Below are 15,189 nucleotides of genomic sequence, written 5' to 3' on the forward strand. Positions count from 1 at the left end.
CAGCCGAGCAGACCCACCAAGGCTGGAAACTGAACAGTACTGGAAAAGTATATGGGAGAAACAGACAGCACATAACAGCAATGCCCAGTGGCTGGTCTCTCTGAGAAAAGAACATAGCAACCTCCCTGAACAGAATCCAGTAACCATCACAGTGGCTGACATCCAAGAAAGAGTCTCAGGTATGAAGAACTGGACAGCACCGGGCCCTGACATGATACATGCCTACTGGCTAAAGAAGCTTACCGCACTCCACGAGCGCCTGGCAGCACAAATGAACCAGCTGCTAAGAGATGGCACTCACCCCGAATGGCTAACGGAAGGGCGAACGATCCTGATCCAGAAGGATCCCTCAAAGGGTGCAATCCCATCCAACTACCGGCCAATAACCTGTCTGTCCACAACATGGAAGCTCATTTCAGGCATCATTGCATCCAAGATAAACAGAAACATGGATCAATTCATGAGTAACACACAGAAGGGCATTGGTAGAGACTCCAGAGGAGCCAAACACCAACTCCTGGTCGACAGAACAGTCGCCCAAGACTGCAAGTCACGACACACCAACCTGTGCACAGCCTGGATTGATTACAAGAAGGCCTATGACTCAATGCCACACACATGGATCACTGAATGCTTGGAGCTGTACAACATCAACAGGACTCTAAGAGCCTTCATAGGAAACTCGATGAAGCTGTGGAAAACCACCCTTGAAGCCAATGGGAAGCCACTTGCACAAGTGTCCATCAAATGTGGGATATACCAAGGTGATGCTCTGTCCCCACTGCTGTTCTGCATAGGTCTGAACCCCCTCAGCCAAATAATCAACAAGACTGTCTATGGATACCGACTCAGAAATGGGGCCAACATCAGTCACCTCCTCTACATGGATGACATCAAGCTATATGCTAAGAGCGAGCGTGACATTGACTCCCTGATCCACACCACCAGGATCTACAGTACTGACATTGGGATGTCATTAGGGCTCGAGAAATGCAGCCGGATGGTGACAAAGAGAGGCAAGGTAGTCCACACAGGAGGGGTCTCACTCCCAGAAGGAACAATAACAGACATCGAGGACAGTTACAAGTACCTTGGAATTCCCCAGGCAAATGGCAACCTGGAGCAGGCAACAAGGAAAGCTGCAACAGCTAAATACCTCCAACGAGTAAGGCAAGTCCTGAGAAGCCAGCTCAATGGCAAAAATAAGACCCGGGCAATAAACAGCTACGCACTGCCAGTTATCAGATACCCTGCAGGAATAATAAGATGGCCAAAGGAAGAGATACAGACCACGGATGTTAAAACACGAAAGCTCTTCACCATGCATTGAGGGTTCCATCCCAAATCCAGCACACTGAGACTGTATGCTAGCCGCAAGGAAGGAGGCCGAGGACTAGTGAGTGTAGAAGCCACTATCCAGGATGAAACATCCAAGATGCATGAGTACATCAAGCTCAAGGCCCCAAATGACAGTGTGCTCAGTGAATGTCTCAGGCAATGGAGAGCAGAGGACACAGTGCTGGAGGACAGATCCTCATGGGAGGACAAACCCCTGCATGGGATGTACCACCGGACCATAACTGAAGTGGCTGATATCAAGAAGTCCTACCAATGGCTAGAAAGGGCTGGCCTACAGGACAGTACTGAAGCGCTCATCCTGGCAGCTCAGGAACAAGCCCTGAGCACCAGAGCGATAGAGGCTCAGATCTACCACACCAGACAAGACCCAAGGTGTAGGCTGTGCAAAGAGGCCCCTGAAACAATCCAGCACATATCTGCAGGATGTAAGATGCTGGCAGGTAAAGCATACATGGAGCGCCACAATAAAGTGGCTGGAATAATATACAGGAACATGTGTGCAGAATATGAACTGGAAGCCCCAAGGTCAAAATGGGAAACACCTCCGAAGGTGGTAGAGAATGAGAGGGCAAAGATCCTGTGGGACTTCCAGATCCAGACTGATAGGATGGTAATGGCAAACCAACCAGACATTGTAGTGGTGGATAAAGAACAGAGGAAAGCCGTTGTGGTGGATGTGGCAGTGCCAAGCGATGGAAACATCAGGAAGAAGGAACATGAGAAACTGGAGAAATACCAGGGACTCAGAGAAGAACTGGAGAAAGCCTGGAAAGTGAAGGTGACAGTGGTGCCTGTGGTAATTGGAGCACTCGGGGCAGTAACCCCCAAGCTGGAGGAGTGGCTACAACAGATACCTGGAAAGACCTCAGACCTCTCAGTCCAGAAAAGCGCAGTGCTAGGAACAGCTAAGATACTGCGCAGGACCCTCAAGCTCCCAGGCCTCTGGTAGAGGACCCGAGCTTGGAGGAGAAACCACCCGCGGAGGGTGAGAGGGGCGTTTTCTTTTATATATATATATATATATATATATATATATATATATATATATATATATTTTCTCCATTTTTATTAACTGTAAAAATAAATAATTGAACATATAGATTTTCCTTCAGTTTGACCTACCAGTACCGTTATACCCCTAATAACTACCTGTTGTATCGTCAAATCTGGTCATGAGTTCTTATTTGTTTGCTCAGGTGCTGGACACTTAGAATTTAGAAAAGAAAAAAAGTAAAAACTAAACTTTGTAGAAATTCTGTTTTATTCACCCCACTTTCACACATTCACTTCACCCGAGCTTCCTGTCGCAATGCAACTACTGTCACATGACATTGACTTCCCACTTCTTCAGTAATAACCTCAGACAGGAAAAGCTGTTCAGTATACAAGTAAGTCTGTTACACACTTCACAAATTCTTAGACTTTACACCCTTATAATGGAAGCCATTTATGAAAATACCGGTGATGAATTCAAAGATCCTGTCTTCAAATTTTCTGTATCAAATCCACCAGGTAAGAGTGAACTCACTGATAAAACAAAATGAAATTACTTTATGTTGTCTATTGTGGTTTCAGTTATAATTTTCCTCCTATAGCTTCCATCAAGTCCAACAGGAGATTCTATCTCGGTGTTATTACTTTCATGGTGATGCTGAGTGTTCTTCTTTTAGCTGGACTCGTCATTCTCGGCCTTCTCTGTGAGTATAGGGGATGCATTGGGGTTGTGATATAATATTTTAATCCAATTGACAAATGATTCTCCAAACTTATGGAGGGCAGTAATGAGGAACTTCCAATTTACTCTGTCAAAACCTTTTTCAGTATCCAGCGATAGTATAATCATTTCCTGATTTTTAATAGCGACAAAGTCAATTATATTAACAGGTCTGCGGACATTGTCACGCGAGTCTCTGCCTTTGATGAAACCTGTTAGATCAAGGTGGATTATGTGAGGGGTGATTTTTCTATTCTTTGTGCTAGTGTTTTGCAAATAATTTTTACATCTGCATTGATTAGAGAAATGGGGCGATAGCTTGAAGGACTTGTGGGATCTTTGTCTGGTTTTAGAAGAATGATTATGTTGGCTGAGTTCATGTCAGGTGGTAGTGATTGGCCTTCTTTGATAAAGTGACCGTTTTATAAAACGTTGGTGCCAGTTGTTCCCAGAATTATTTATAGAACTATTAGCCATTAGGCATAAGTAACAGAGCTTCAGTTCAGACGAGAGCGGTGAGTCTAAATTTGTGATCAACAAAAAAAAAGTGCAGTAACATCATCCAAGGCTAAAACAATGCTACATGCAATAGTGTCAAACAGTTTGTAATATTACTGTTTATAACCTCATATACCTCAAACAGTCGTACTGAAAAAGCGTCTTTAACAGGAGCTGCTTAAAGCTGTTCTAAGACATTTTTATCTGATTTTATCTGAAGTCTTCCTCATACGGCAGAGTTAGTCGTGGTGTAACAAAGAGCGTTTGGTGTGTGGTTGGTCTAATGTGCTTTTGTCTTTACATGCCTCTATTAGGTAACATAAGCAGCACCACATAAACCATACATTTTTCACCATCTGGCAGTTTTGAAACTTCTCTAAAAAAGTCTTCAGGTGATTGAATAAGCTACATCCACAAGTCAGAAGATCTGGGAGCCGGTTTAGCTCGTGCTGGTTTGCGGCGCCTTCCGTCCGTGAAACCCAGGTTCGAATCCGGGCTGCTCCCTGTTCCCTTCTCTACTTCTGTGCCGGTCCCAAGCCCGGTTGCTTTGAGAAGGTTGCGTCAGGAAGGGCATCCGGCATAAAAAAAAAAAAACATTGCCAAATTTACCATGCGACTTGTTCGCTGTGGCAACCCCTGATGGGAAAAAGCCAAAAGAGAAACAACACAAGTCAGAAGATCTGTGTTATATTTGACCTTTTAGCTTTTATTGAAGCAGGACCTTAAGAAATCTTTATAAACTGATACTGTGGACAACAAATTTGGTTCAGAGACTTGTGAAACAAATCAGTCTCTTAACGATTTAAAGATTCAAGGATTCGAGTATTTCCCTTTTTTAGTGAACAGAGCAGTTTCACAGAATAGGAATTTGATGCGGTGCTAATGTGCGATATAAAACACTTAAGAATAACAAGAATAAACAACAGCAAGCAAAAAGATAACAGCAAACAGAACAATAAATAGAAGTGCAATAGTGCAAACAGTGCAAACTGAGGAGGAAGAAGGTGCAGGTAGTGGACTGGTAACTGGACATATAAGTGAAAAGGTTTAAGGGGGAGGAGTTAAATATCAGTAAATATAAGAAAGATAAGAAATAACAGTTAAAAAAAGAAGTATTTAACTTGGTTTGTGGTTCATTTTTTCCATGAAGATCTGTCTTTATGCACCCGTTTTTTAACGGTCTATATCTGCATGTTGGGTAATAATGTTAATCTTGTCTGTGCACCTTTACTCTTATAACATGTTAGTTAACAGCACTTGTTCCACCATCCAATCTGATCAAGTCAATGATAAAGTTTTTGAAAGTTTTTATTTTAGGCCTGATTTCATTTCAGATGGTGACTCAGACAAAGTTCCACCAGTGTGACTCAGAGATAAATTACTTGGCACTGATCCGGTGATTATTAGTACATTCTACCACACTGTACAGCAGGACGCGTGGCGTGCCTCTCTGCGAATACAACTATCTTCAAATTACTTAAAAAGTTGATTTTTCTCCAAAAAAGAGAGCTGACCATGCCCCCGAAGAAACCCCAGGAATATGAAGAGCTCAAAAAGTCTCTTGACATTATTCAAGAAACGCTGAAAAGTTTTATGGATCAAGTGTCGGCTAAGCTAACACCGCTCTGGGAGATGATGGAAGAGTTCCGAAGATTTCGGGCTCAAAACGAGCAGCGAGAAAACCGGGTCGAGATTCTGGAGAAAAGACTGGACGATGTGGAACAGCAAGTAAGGATGAATAATGTCATTCTCACTGGAGTACCAATCAAGCCTCGAGCGAAGCTGAATGCAGCAGGAGCTAGCACTGCTAATGCTAGCGCTAGCGTAGCTAGCAGTTCTAATACGGAGTTCGGTGCAGCGTCGCTGGAACAGCAAATACTTTCATTTCTCACATCTAAAGGGATTTCCCTGGATCTCAATACCATCGAGACCTGCCACCTGCTCCCCAGGAGAAAGGAGACGGATAAACCAGCGATCCTCATCAGGTTTGTGAATCACAAACACAAGCTAGCTTTGATGAACCAAAGGAAACAACTGAAAGGTTTGGCTGTTTATCTGAACGACCATCTGACCAGAAGGAATGCTGAAATCTCAAAACATGCACGACTTCTCAGGAAGCGTAAGCAGATTGAGAACACTTGGGTTAAAGGCTGCAGGATTTACGTCAAACCGCTCGGTCCAGAGGACCGGTCCAAGGTTCTGGTCGTGAACACCATGAAGGACTTTGAGAAGTGCTTGATTACGGTTGTCTGAAACAACGTGGAGTAATAAATCAAAGAGCCAAATAATTTCAAGAAATATGACACCTGGAATCATCACTTTCTCTGTATGCCTGACGTAACCTGAATAGCAGCAGAGTTCTGACCTGCAGACAACTTGACCTCAACTTTCACCGCAGCTGATATCAGCTGAAGAAGGATATGGACCTGAATCTAATGTCTGCAGACATAACATGGAAGAAAACTATTAACTGTTTAAACCAAGAAAATCGGCTGTTATCAGTAAAAGAAGAAATGCCAACCTTGGACAATTCGACAGTTTATGGACCCTTTTTATTTTTCCCCCACAGCATTACTTTATTATATAAAAAAAAGAAGAAAAAAAAAGAAAAATACAAAAAAAAAAAAATACAAAAAGAGTAAAACAAATGATTAATCACTTATTGATAATTGTTAAATTGATTGACTTTTGATGATAGTACTTCACTAGCTCCTAAAATTGATAAATTGATTCAAAAATCTTTCCTAATGTAGCATAACTTTGCACATGTTTTTAACTTTTGATACTTGATGAAATTTTTGCTATGAAAATTCCTGAAACAGTGTTGTGTCTATTTTACTGATATAGTATTATGTTTTAACATAATTTGCATATATTTCAGATGCTGCATTTGCCATGTTGATTTCTAAAATAGTTATTTTTGACGTAGTACTTAAGTAATTCATCTTTGGCATGTGCTTTATTGATACCTTATGATTATTAATTCTGTCTGATAAAACCTAGGAACCGGATATTGATAAATCATGTAATAAAATGGTTATAGTATAACGGGGTGGGATTATATAAGTTCGCTTCCTTCCACTCCCTTTCAAGCAATATTTATTAATCATGTCTAATTATCCTAAGTTTGATTAGTTACCGTATGAATGTATAACTGATGATTATATTGTTTTTGTGTATTATTTCTATTTGATTGCTTGAAATAAACCATTTCAAATCAAATCAAAAACACTGTATCGTCACGTCTTTACAAAATTCAAAGTTTCCACACATTTGAACTGTGTGTTCATCACGCGTGTTTTCTTCTGTGATGGCACTTGGACGTTTTTACATTCTAGTAAAATAAAGCGGACATCTCTCAATCCAAATGGTATTTTCCAATATCATTATAATCAATTGATTTGATTTTGAATATATTTTAAAATGGTATATGTCTATTTGATTTGATTTGTTTAACAACTTACCACAGATAGAACAATCTGCTTAGATCACAGGAATATAAATCAATTCATTGATTAATCTGATTAGTCGTTTCACCACTATTAAAAATGTACATTTGTAAAAGATACAGCTGCATCACATGATATTTAAATGGTTTCACTAAAAGGAAAATAAGAATAAATGTACAAAAATTACGCTATGATGACCTTACTGATTTCTTCTTTGAATTATCGATGAATGCTTTTCAGACATGTCTACCCTTGATTTAATTTAGTTAATGTATACATATCGGTAATGCTTTGGCTAAAAATCTTTAATTATCATATAAAATCTAAAGATACAGAAGAAGATGACACAAAAAAAAGATGCAGTAACGTTATTCAAGGCTAAAACAATGCTACATGCAATATTTGTCAAACAAATTATAATATTACTATTTATGACCTCATATACCTCAAACAGTTGCACTGGAAAGCGTCTTTAACAGGAGCTTCTTATAGCTGTTGTAATACATTTTTATCCGATCATGTAACTTTTCCTTATACAGTAGAGTTAGTCGTGGTGTAACACAGGGCTCTGTGGTTGGTCTAATGTGCTTTTGTCTTTGCATGTCTCTATTAGGTAACATTATAAGGCAGCTCAGCATAAACACTTTTTTCCAGTATCTGGCAGTTTCAAACTTCTCTAAAAAGTCTTCAGCTGCTTGAAGCTACGTCCACAAGTCGGAAGATCTGTGTTGTATTAAAGCAGGACCTTAAGAAATCTTTATAAACTGATACTATGGACAAACAAATTTGGTTCAGAGACTCGTGTAACAAATCAGTCTCTAATGGCTGAATAAATATCAGTTCAGAAAAGAATTATTCAACTTGGTTTATGGTTAATTTTTTCTATGATGTCTTTATGTCCCCATTTTTTACAGTCTATATCTGCACGTTGGGTAACAATGTTAATATTTATTTTCTGTGCACCTGTACTCTTAAAGTCTGTTAGCTAACTGCACTTGTTCCACCATCCATTCTGCTTATGTCACCGATAAAGTTATTATTTTGGCCTGATTTCATTTCAGATGGTGACTCAGTAACACATTTGTCAGAAATCTCTGACAACAAAGACAATCTGACTGAGCATCTGAATGCTGTTATTGAGAGGATGAATTCCAGCCTCATTGAAACAACCAAGAAGCTGATGGACTTTAAACAGAGTAAGTCTGAAAATCCTTTATTAAAAATGTACATTTGTGAAGATGCAGCTATAACATGTATTATTCCAATAGTTTCTCTGAAAAGAAAAGAAAAAGAGTAGACGAAAAAAAGTTATTGTTTTTAAATGATGTGCAATACACAATATTTAACAAAATGATCAACGGTTTTGTTTGCAATCATAGGTCTTCCTTGAAACATTGATAACTTTCTGAGATGATTACACTTGATTTCAGTTTAATAATAATGCTTTGGCTAAAACCCTAAAGTTGTAAAAATTGATGCAACAAAAGTAGAACCCAAATTTAAGTATAAGTTTTCTTTTGTCCTAAAACTTCCTTATTTTTGGTGTTAGATCACAGAACAAGCCAGATTCTCACATTGTTGCTGCTGCTGCAAAAAAATATATCTGACATTTGCTGAAACCATTTTTGACACCAATCATAAGGAACAGAAATTGACTATGAATTTATTCAGAACCTTTAAACTCATTCAGAGCCTGTATGCGGCAACATGAGCGGTTCAGGCACACACTAAATAAAATGGGGACTCAAACCAAGTGGATACGTGTGTTCAAATTTAAAAAGATCTATTATAAATACTATTTAAAAGATAAAACCACTAGGGGCCTAAAGCCAACCTGTAAACAGAAAGCTGGTCACTCAACAAAAACAAAACACCCCACTCACATGCATACACAGAATGTGACAACGGAAAAACTGAACTTCCACTTGACAACCAGTTACTGTTGCAAGTAGCTAGGAAAGAGAAGAAGTTACGAGTTTCAAACAGCCTCCAAGTCTCAAGAGTGCCTGTGCAGCGACGTGATAGGCCACAAGTGGGGGTGTTGTGTGGAGGTCGCTGCTGTTCAGCACTGACTCAGTGGACCGTTTGAGAAGAGGGACCCGTGATGCATCTGCAATTAAACCCAACAAGGCCACCAAAACCTGTACTAAGCAGCGGGTTCCACATTAAAGACCAGGGGCCTCATTTATAAAACTTTGCGTAGGATTTGCGTCAGAAATGGCGTACGGATGAAACATAGGACGTGCGTACGCACAGAAATATTCGGAGTTACAAAACCGTGCGCACACACGTCCTACGCATCTTTCCCTTAATAAATCACAACCAATTCTAAATGCTGCGCAGCTTTTGCGGCTTCATGACACGCCTATAGTTGCCCATAAATAGTCCGTGAAACGCCCACAAATGAATATTCATTGATTGCGAAACCATGGCACACACCGAGAGGAAATCAAAAAAACGTAACTTCACTCAATGTGAAGTAGAAGTTATCGTTGGCGAGGTGGAAAAGAGGAGAAAAGTGTTGTTTGGAGGGCACAGTGTGGGCATTACTAATGCCAAAAAGGCACGTGAGTGGCAGACGGCGGCAGACGCCGAAAATGCTGCAGCCTCAAAACCTCGGACCGTGGCCGAAATAAAAAAGAAAAGGTCGGACATCAAAGTCAAGGCAAAAAAACGTCTAGCGCTGAACCCCCCCCACACACACACACACCCACCCGTGTCTGCCACGGGTGTGTGTGTGGGGGGGGGGGGGGGGGGGGACACCGGAGCTGACCCCTCCTGATGAGAGACTGGCGGCAATAATTGGGGAATCCCTTTTAAGTGGAGTGGTGACTGAGGCGCAGGGGGACGCCGACGCACCAGATGCACCGGGTGACACACCCCCAAAAGCCCGCAGAGGAAGTCGGAACCGGCTCATAAGCCACTCGTCCTCGTTTGCCAACAAGTCTTCATGCTGTCTAAAGATGCGTTCACTCCGAATTCTTTCATTTGCCACATCTTCTAAGAGCGCAAGATCAGCCATTGTGCGTCATTACGCATTGTGATGGGGCATTTTATTTCCATCCATTTAATTACATCTGACAAGCTACAGATGTCGGTAATAATCGATGTGGAAATGGGAAATTGTTCAGCGCGAATGTAATTTCTTTTTGCTTGCTGAATAGTTGAGACATACGCCATACATTATTTTATCAAAAATAAAACAAACTAAAGGCATATGCATGAATACCATAATTCTGAACCTTATGAAGAAATGTTTTACTATGAAACAACTTTCCCCAGTGGACAATTAATACATCTCTCTCTATCTATCCATCTGTCTGTCTGTCTGCACCTATATCTGCTCCGCCAGACGGACACATTGACGAGAATGTCAGTTTTGTACATTATTTCGTTCTGTTAAATATATTATTTATGAGGATGAATTGCACAACATGCCAATATTGCAGAACATATTTCACTTTTCGTTTGCAAATAAGTGTTCATTTGAATTTCTGTTGTAATTTTCATTTGATTTTTTTTGTTTGTTTCACTGCTGATCGATCAAACGGGTGTTCGTGTAGGCTTTTAATTGTAATACTTGCTTTGTGAAGTCTTCATGTTATTTATGAGAGGCAGTATTGTCATTTTCACTTTCACGTGTTTCCTCCATCTGCCGACGGCGTCGCCGTTTCTCATTTCACCCGTTTTTGTGCGTACGTCTGGGTCAGAGCTTGCGTGAAGGACCGCACATTTTCCCGTCAAGTTTGCTTTTTATAAATCTCAACTATTGCGTAGAGAGTTGCGTACGCCTTCTTTTGTACGTACGCAACGTTTATAAATGAGGCCCCAGATCACTGCTGAGTATCACCTGAAGGGAGGGGCAGGGAGCGATTCACTCCGTTCCAATTCACCTTTCTCTAGCCACAAGCAGATCCACTGTGTGACAAGGAATTGTGATAACCACTGCACTGACAGAGGAGCAGGACCCCAGATAGAGAGGCAGTCTCAGCCAGGAATCAGGGAGAGCAGCTCAGTCCTATTTTATAGGTGGCCGTGCTCATTAGCAGCACCAGAATGGGAGTGACTACACCTGTGACCCAATTAGCTCATCCTGCCACATGTAGATAAAATGAAAAACAATTTGCTTATTGCAAGTAATGTGTTAATATTTTGTCCTGCTTAAAATGTCAAATGTGTTCCAGGGAAAACAGGATGTCCTGAGAAATGGATCAGATTTAGTTCTTCTTGTTACTTTTTCTCTGGAGAGTCTAAGTCCTGGGATGAAGCAAGAGAGTTCTGCAGAGCAAGAGGAGCTGATCTGGTGGTGATAAACACTGAAGGGGAAAATGTACGTTATTGTATTTTTGGTCTATTTGGATTACATCAACATTTACAAATCAACCATAACATTTAAGCATCCGTCTGATTGGGTTTAGACAGATTCTCAATGTAATTTAGATCTTATTAAAAGACTGAAGCAACTCCCTAGAACTGTAAAAATGTGTAAAATGGGAATCAGTATTTTGATTGTCTGATCCGCATCAGAAACCAGGTGGTTTTAACTTCTGCCAAAGAAAGTGGATTATTCAAGGAAATACTCTGGTGTGAATTAGGCCTTACAATGTAAATGTATTTATGAAGTCAACCAGGAAACCCTTTTTGTTTGCCAGAGTATTCTAAACATGTGTGTTAAGATGTTTTCCACCTTGATGTCTCTGTGGAAAATCTTTTTGTCCTGAAGGGAAATGGCTGCTTTTACTAGTTGTTTCAGGATAATCTTGGCTTCTTTTTCTCCAAACAAATCTCTACGTTCTTGAACGTGAGTCTGAAGATCCACTGCTGGCATTGGTCTCTCCAAAACCAAGATCAGCTCATGTGGCAGCACATACCAGTCTAGCAAGGCGATTGGTGCTTTGCTGCTGGCGGAGTTTGATGTTCCGCTCCTGAGTTTCAGCATCACAACCACTTCCATGGATAACTTTTTTCCCTTTTTATCCACGTGTTTGCAGCACTGGTACTTATTGGGGACGTGTTTGATGGCAACGTCCAAATGATCTGATTTGCGATAGCCAGCAAACACAGATCCGCATCCTCCTTGACCGAGTGGATTCAGTTGCACATATTTTGCCTCAAATTTAAGCTTTGGGTTTTCTTCTTCAGCTGGAATTTCTTTTGAATCTTTTTCCCAGCGATTGTTCCAGATAGCTTGACTTTCTCTTTCTGTTATGGTCAGGAATTGAGAATGCAGATTCATCATTTAGGGAAGGAAATTCAATTCCCCTTCTTTTCTTTGTTGGTGTTGCAGATTCTTTGTCATTTTCAAACATTTTCCTTTTGGTGCATCATCTTGAAATTGAACAGTGACATTTAGTGGGTCACTGTGAAATGGAGGATTTTGATCTTTGCTTTCAAGGAAAAGGACTTTTCTAAGAAAACTGCCCTGTTTCTGAAACATGGTTTTCAAAAATTTTTAGTAAGGAGTAAACCTGACTTGGGTTAGCACGTCTGTAAGAGCATTCGTTTGGTCATCATGATGTCATAAAGCTGTTGGTGACATACTTTGTAATGTTGCTAGGCAACATGACTCTAAGGCTTCATCAAAGGGCCCTGATGATGCCTTCATGATGTCATGTTGCTAGGCAACGGAACTTTTTTCTTAGGACAGAATAGGAATGATGCTATCACTAACACAATTCATCAGTGCTCTCCAGCTGTTCAAACAATGATAAGTCAATGTTGAAAACAGAATCAAGAAAACTATGGAACAAAAAACTTAAGGACAGAAAAGAAAATGCAAAGTAAAAAAGAACATACATTCACAGGTAAATACATGTATTGCACACAAACATTATTGCACTTCCATACTTCCTGAGGTCACTAGCAGCTTATTTTCTGAGTTATTCCTCCTGAGTTTTCTTAAGTGTAGACGCTGGGCCTTCTCCACTGCTGCTGTGGTGTTTTCTGTCCAGGAGAGGTCCTCAGTGATCAGGTAGCAAAAAGAGTGTACCCTATCCACGCTGTCTCTATTGATGTACAGTGGGAGTCTGAAACTACGTGATCAGGCCCAATTTCCGATCATCTGATCAGATCAGAACATCTCTTGTCACTGCACTAACCTCTTTGTCTCATTTGGATAAATCAAATTTTTAGCTGACTTATCACTATAACACAGAAGTACAATGTACTACGCCGATAAGCTCGTTTTCATTCTGTTTTTGATATAGCCTTTTGTGGCAGTTTCCCCTGACTGAAACTTCACACAAGAACTCAAACATACACACACATACACATGATAAACTCAGGGACCAAGCTAATGCTGGTTGGGTGGGTGCACACAGTCAACCATTATAACATCTGAGCAAGTTCCCTGATAATGATAACACACACTGAAGGACACTCTGTTAACTCCTTTATTATTTTGGGTGGTTTGTTTGGGTTTATTATGTTTATGTATTTTAGCATGTTTTGCTGACTTGTGCCTTACCTTTTGCAGTTTCACTGCCTGGGTCAAAGGACTCGATCAAATATGGTTGTTCCACTGAAAGTTTTATTTTCTTCTTCAGTGAAGATAAGTTAGCATTGTACTGTTTGTTGAAAATGGAGGAAGAGATAATCAAATGTTTAGATGTTGTATATTCATGTTTGTATAAACTCATTGTTACTTTGGAATTGGTCCTTCTTGGAAGGCTGATCACAATTCCGGCCACTGTAAGCCTGTGAGCCACAGGAATCCTTTAAACCCCTCAATAAAATGTTGATTGACAAAAGCTTGTTTGTAAAGGATTAACTAGTTAGTTGATGTCTATAGTCTGCTTATGGTTGTGCTGTAGCTCAAAATAAAAATAGTTTATTTAATTTTCTTTTATTATTTTTAAATGTTTTGATGATATCCTATTTGAATTCGAATGCATTTAAATCATTAACTTCTGTTAACTTTGACATTTTGAAAGTGTTTCCTTTCTTTTTGAAAGGCTGCTGAACAGCTTTATGAGTCAAAGCAAAAGTACATTTTATTTTTTCTTTTCACACAATATTTTTACATGTTTTGCAGACTTTTCTTGTTACATTCAGAGATCAACCAGTCTGGATTGGACTGACTGATAAAGTCCACGAGGGAACCTGGAAATGGGTAGATGGAAGTCCTCTGACTCTGACGTGAGTGTTCAGTCTGAATCAGTGCTACTAAAACACAGAGTGGGCTGGGGGTTGGTTTAACTGCTTGCATTTGATTATAATTGTTTCTTTCTGTAGTGGGTTAAAAGGCACAACATTAACACACAGTCAAATTTATATCTATGTGTATATTAGGAAAATTTTGTTTGTTTTTTTAATTGAGAAATACAAATACGGTAATTAGATGCATGTCTGTATGCTGTCTGAATCAGATTATTTTTATTTTCTGACCTGACAGGTTCTGGGGAGACGATCAGCCTGATGATGGTGGTGGAATACAAGCTTACGGAGAAGAAGACTGTGTTCAAATTAGATATACTTCTGGATCCTGGAATGATGTTGCATGCAAAATGTCTCAGAAGTGGATCTGTGAAAAAGAAGCAACTTTATTTGTTTGAAAATTACTTAAAATTGAGATGCATTTTGATCTGGTTTTTTTACCTTTCAGAAAACATATATGGTACAAGACCATGCAAAAAATTGCTTATTTTTCAAAAGTAGAAAATACTTGTAGCTCAATTTGAAAGAGAAATAACTACTTAATATATTCCTTACTTAAAAATGTAATCAGTTCTTTTATCAAAATCTGCTTTGTGTCTGAAGATTTCGTTTTTAAATTTGACATTTCATTGCCAATCGAAGAACTTCTTTTATGCTTTTTTGACGACAGTTGAATGAGATTTCTATCAATCAGCTTCTTAGTTTTGGTTTCTGCTTAATCTCACTTTTCATGCAACACTTCTTTCATTTGTATTTCATAGCTCATAAAACATAAAATATCAACATAAAAACTGTTCATTCTTTTCTTATAGTTTTCTGTGTTTTGGTTTTACATTTCAGGGCCTGACTATAAAAAAAACAACAACACAGTACTAAAAGAATTAAATTTGAGCTTTTCCAAACTGGGTAACATCAGATTTTGTTTTTTGTTTTTTAATTTACAAAATCTGACTATGGGGTACTAATGTTCTGCAGAACTTCTTGGTGTGTAGGTTTTATATGTACCAGTTGCAA

The 15,189-nt window shown here is 39.6% G+C and overlaps 1 protein-coding gene across 1 annotated transcript; it reads left to right on the forward strand.

Annotated features, from left to right (window-relative positions):
* Positions 1–2,737: 2,737 nt before the first annotated feature.
* Positions 2,738–14,986, forward strand: LOC105356749 (C-type lectin domain family 17, member A). Its single transcript, XM_011489280.2, has 6 exons — positions 2,738–2,871; positions 2,955–3,056; positions 8,082–8,216; positions 11,205–11,350; positions 14,054–14,157; positions 14,414–14,986. The coding sequence occupies exons 1-6, from the start codon at positions 2,796–2,798 to the stop codon at positions 14,571–14,573; spliced, it is 723 nt and encodes a 240-aa protein (XP_011487582.1). The 5' UTR covers positions 2,738–2,795; the 3' UTR covers positions 14,574–14,986.
* The last annotated feature ends 203 nt before the right edge of the window (positions 14,987–15,189 follow it).

The sequence above is a fragment of the Oryzias latipes genome, chromosome 21 (genome assembly GCF_002234675.1).
Source record: "Oryzias latipes chromosome 21, ASM223467v1".
Classification (NCBI taxonomy): Eukaryota; Metazoa; Chordata; class Actinopteri; order Beloniformes; family Adrianichthyidae; genus Oryzias; species Oryzias latipes.

Bases quoted from the DNA above. Each gene is read 5' to 3' on its own strand.
- LOC105356749 (XM_011489280.2), top strand. From the start codon at position 2,796: ATGGAAGCCATTTATGAAAATACCGGTGATGAATTCAAAGATCCTGTC. The intron at 3,057-8,081 runs GTGAGTATAGGG...ATTTCATTTCAG, and splicing joins CGTCATTCTCGGCCTTCTCT to ATGGTGACTCAGTAACACAT. The intron at 8,217-11,204 runs GTAAGTCTGAAA...AATGTGTTCCAG, and splicing joins GCTGATGGACTTTAAACAGA to GGAAAACAGGATGTCCTGAG.